This window comes from Garra rufa, chromosome 10 (assembly GCF_049309525.1).
Source record: "Garra rufa chromosome 10, GarRuf1.0, whole genome shotgun sequence".
Taxonomy (NCBI): Eukaryota; Metazoa; Chordata; class Actinopteri; order Cypriniformes; family Cyprinidae; genus Garra; species Garra rufa.
The window spans coordinates 28,145,484-28,150,074 of record NC_133370.1 but is presented as its reverse complement, the minus strand read 5'-3'; the positions used below and the strand labels follow the sequence as shown (position 1 = coordinate 28,150,074).

The window sequence follows — 4,591 nt, the reverse complement described above, 5'->3', positions numbered from 1 at the left end:
GAGCAGCAAATCAGAATATTAGAATGATTTATAAAGGATAATCAGACTGGTCACAGGAATAAATTGCATTTTATAATATATTCAAATAGAGAAATATTAAAAAGTTTGACTGTTTTTGCTGTACTTTGGATCAAATAAATGACACTTTAAAAGAAAAAAAATCTTACTCTTCAAAAACTTTTGACTGGTAGTGTAGGCCACATTTTTATAAATATGAAAACACTTATTACTAGGGATGCTCATATTGACCGTTTAACCGTTAACCGTCAGTAAGAATTTTAACCGATTATTACTATCAGTTAAACGGTTAAAAAAAAAATAATAATAATAATAATTATTATTAAATAAATAAATAAATATATATATATATATATATATATATATATATATATATATATATATATATATATAGTTTGCTGCATGGTGAAAGAAAAAATAATGTAAAAGTGCGGCTGTCCAGACATATTTCGTTGAGTAAGCACCTGCTTTACCTTCTCTTAGTTTGTGTATCTTGTGTAAGTAGCCTATGCAACATGATGGCAATGGCGATATTGGGTTATCAGAGAGTGAATCCATGAATAAATGTATTCAAATTCTGAATTAATTATAGTCTAAAAAGTGCGCGCTCCCCTTACAATCACTGGAAAGCTGTCACTCATACATTACTGTAGTTAATCGCAATCTCACAAAGTTAATAAAAAGTAATAAAATAACCTTTACACTGTACAATGAATCTCTTATTTACATCATGTCTACACTTTCTTTGTTTTAATGAGAGAGTTCGTGGAGGTATAGAATTCAGCAGAACTGAAACCGGCACTTTGAGTGGTGAGAGGATCGTAACATAGCCGCCTCTGATTGGCCATTGCTATAATGTAATCAACAGAAATGTCTGTGATTGGCTATTGAACGCTGTGAAAACACGTTTCTCCACATATGACTAGTGGATGAAAAGACCCGAACCGCAAATTGAAAGGATTTTTGTGAAGTGTTTTTGTCACGGATCTAAGCGTTAACAGACAGCGTCCCAGTCTATCCGTACAGCATGTCCACATGTTAAAAACTGAGGTATAAGCTGGCCTGCTATATGTTTTTATGTCCGACGAGAAGAACAAGACCGGTACCTTTCTTCAAAGCGCATAGAAAGATTCAGTGTGTTTTAGTTTTGTCATCTTAATTAGGTAGTTTTTATACATATTTAGTGTAGGCCTTTTTATATTATTCTTTGTTTTTCATTCTGATTTTCTCTGTTCTCAGAAGCGCTGTTCATGCGTGATAATTTGAGTATATGAATGCAGTTTTTGTTGTTGCTCTGTATGCTGCTGTTTGAACGTTAAAATAAAATATTTGCTTGTATTTTTATGTATCATCACAGATACTCGTGCATTTTATTTTTATTTTAAACGAATTTATTATTCTAATTTTATCAGTTAACGGTTAATGATCGGATAACGAGCAGCGGTTGTCGGTCAGGAAAATTAACCGAAATGAGCATCCCTACTTATTACATTAATATATCTTTTAATGTTTGAACGGGAAAAAGCCTCAGTGGCTCTCAAATATAAGTGAGATACGACAGCGCAGCAAAAGTACAGAAATGTGGCCCCATGTGTTCCAGACTACCTCAGAATGTGGTTTGAGTAATCAAAACCCATTCATGTAGTGCTGTTAGAACATAATCTTCCAGAGCAGATATGAACGCAGCTTTCAAAACTCTGTCTCTCACAAACACAAATCCTGTGTGTGTGATGCAATGTGGTCCAGGATGTACATTTTCATGATTACAAAAAACATAAATTAGTAGACGCAAACTTTTTTTTATCGCACAGATGTACAACTCAGAAAGTGGAGGCTAAAATATGTGCAGCCGGCATTTAATAAGCACATATGTACAGTACAGGTATTAAAATTCTGGTTGATATGATATTTTCAAGTGTGGTCAATTATTACAATTCTAGGTAGTTTGGAGACCATTTCTGACTATTAACTAATTAAATATTCAATATTGCCTCTAAAATCAGCCAATAAACACTATAGTACCAACATCCCTATTATTAGGGTATTTACCAGTTTCCATAGAACTAGCTCAAATTTTTTGACTTTCAACCTTGTGCAAATCTGCACAAGAACAAAAACATCTATGAAAAAATAGAAGGAAGCAGATAAAGATTCAGATGAAGGACACTACCTGTAAATCAAAACCACAGTTCACAACTCAGCGAACACAAAACAAAGCTATTTTCTTTCTGATGTTTCAGGGTCAGACTTCATAATCAACAATAAGTCTTCATATCAGAGGAAGCTCAGTGATTGGGAAAGAAAGTAAGCGCCAAATGTTTCATGCAAAACCATTCGTTCAAAGCAGTTCTATAAGCTTAAGGTCTGTAAACCCCTCCCTTCCATAAGCCTACTCTGCTCTGATTGGTCAGCTGGCCTAGTCTGTTGTGATTGGCCTTTCTGTATACATTGCAAGTGAATTTCACAAAACAATAATAGTGGATACGTTAGCCGAGTGCTAGCGTAACTGATAAAACAATACATTTGTAAACCAAAAGGTCTATATTCTTTATTAGATTTAGGTAATTAGAACAACGGCAGTCTATTGACACAAATTTTTAGGAAATAGTGGGTTCACAGTGAATTATCAGAACTATTTGTAAGACAGTAGTATCACGGTTTACCTAGAAACCTAACGCTGCATTAGGCACATCACATATTAGCACAAAAATCTTGATATTTTGAGCACTCAACTGAAAATGTACACATAACGTATTAATCATACTTACAGGTTGTGGTTCGGAAATGCTTGTTGGTTCAAATAAAGAAGCTATGGACTTTTCTTTCATGGACAAGCGTTTAGCGAATCCCGCATTTTATCTTGCCAAGATTAGAGAAGCTTGGTAAAATGACAAGCACACAACAAAAGGTTTGAACTGTATTGCTATGGTAAAGTTATCATGAAAAAAATATTATATTACTTATTATCTTTCGGCAATGAAACAAAACATTTGATGTAATGTAAAGACACTAACTAGTGAAAGTGTTTGTGGGCCGGTCAGAGGGTTCATATTTTGCCAGCAAGTGATTATGCTAATAAAACCTAGTGAGGTATATAGGTAACAGGCAGAAGATTCGAAAATATGACAACTCCTTAAGGCGGCTCAGAGTCGACTCTTTCATTTGAGAGACAATATCTTTATTTATCATGCACGTTTTTGATTAACAGCTTTGCAGACTGCTTACATCGAAGGATAGCTACACTAGTACAAACTGCAAAAAAATATATTTTTCAAAAACCCACATAACCTGCTCATTTAAAAAGCAAGTATTTATATGCTTTATTATGTCCTATTTTTTCCTCCCTTGCCTCCTCGGAGGAAACGCCCCTGGTTAGTTGGCTTGATAGTTGAATTAAGCAAAACCTTTCATTTCTTCTTGTGTTGAAACGTGCTTTGAATAAGTGAAAAACACAACAGCATGATGTAAAAGGCATTTGTTTGTGTAAAGGAATGTGGCTGCTTTAAAGCGACCAGTCAAAATAACTACAAGCCTCATCACGTTATCCCGTGATATATCACAAAAGCACTCGACTGGGATTTGTTGTTATACACAAAAACATTTCTATAAGGTTTCAAACGTAATACATGAAGTGTCACTACAATGCGCTGTTGAGACACGAGAAAACGCCTCTGATCAAACAAACTGTTGCATCCACAGATGTCCAATCGCATTAAACGTACTTAACTAAAAATAATGGATGGAAGATATCAGTTATCCCAGAACTGGTGTTCTGTACCGTCTGTTAAGAATAGCCTGTGATATTTGTAACGTACAGAAATAGTCCGATCTGTTATTACAACTCATGTAAACATGCAAAGCAGGTTTCCTGTCAGTTCGCATAACTTGACTACAGATTCATTGAATGCAGACTTTGATGTCACCTGAAAGCGTATCGGAAATTAATAAGAATCTGTCTGGGCTGTGTCCTAAAGCTATTGGAATTAATAAATGAGTCGACGGGGAGTTTTTAAATGTCATATTATGAAAGCAAAAACGTCTATCACCACAAAAAACACGTGCGGAACAGACGTGGAATGAAAACTGGCTGAAGGTAAAATGCTGTTCAAGCTTGCTCATGAAAGCAAATCTCGTCAACAGTTTCAGATGACTGAACATTTGATCTAGGGGTTGTTATAAATTAACAGGAGCTTTGAAGTATGGTAAATAAATACTGGCTCGCGATATCCAAACCTCGCGCGGTGCTCCGATTGCATGCGCGATCCACTCCATCTCCCCCGTCCGATAAACTCACAGTCTCGCTAACTGTTGTGGATGTGGCACAAAAAAACACTAAACACTCATGCCAGCGCAGCTTCTTATGACCTGCGCCATATTTGAACACCCCTAGGTGGTATTCTGAAAAAAAAACGGAAACGCGAGCGCAAAAACTTAAAAATGTAGACGAAAGGAAACTACAAGTGTTACAGTCCCGCGACTTACCTTGAGCCTCCTGGGTCACTGTGAATACGAGTAAAGCCAGCAGTAACGAGCGGCTAAGTAATGTTCCCACGTCCATCGCGGTAGATATCAT

At 35.9% G+C, this 4,591-nt stretch overlaps 1 protein-coding gene across 1 annotated transcript in view; it reads right to left on the bottom strand.

Annotated features, from left to right (window-relative positions):
• tgfbr1a (transforming growth factor, beta receptor 1 a) overlaps positions 1 to 4,591 on the bottom strand; it is a 46,972-nt gene extending 42,381 nt beyond the window's left edge. Inside the window, exon 1 of the mRNA XM_073849416.1 lies at positions 4,501 to 4,591. Within this exon, the coding sequence (XP_073705517.1) occupies positions 4,501 to 4,591 (91 nt within the window). The remainder of the gene's footprint in view (positions 1 to 4,500) is intronic.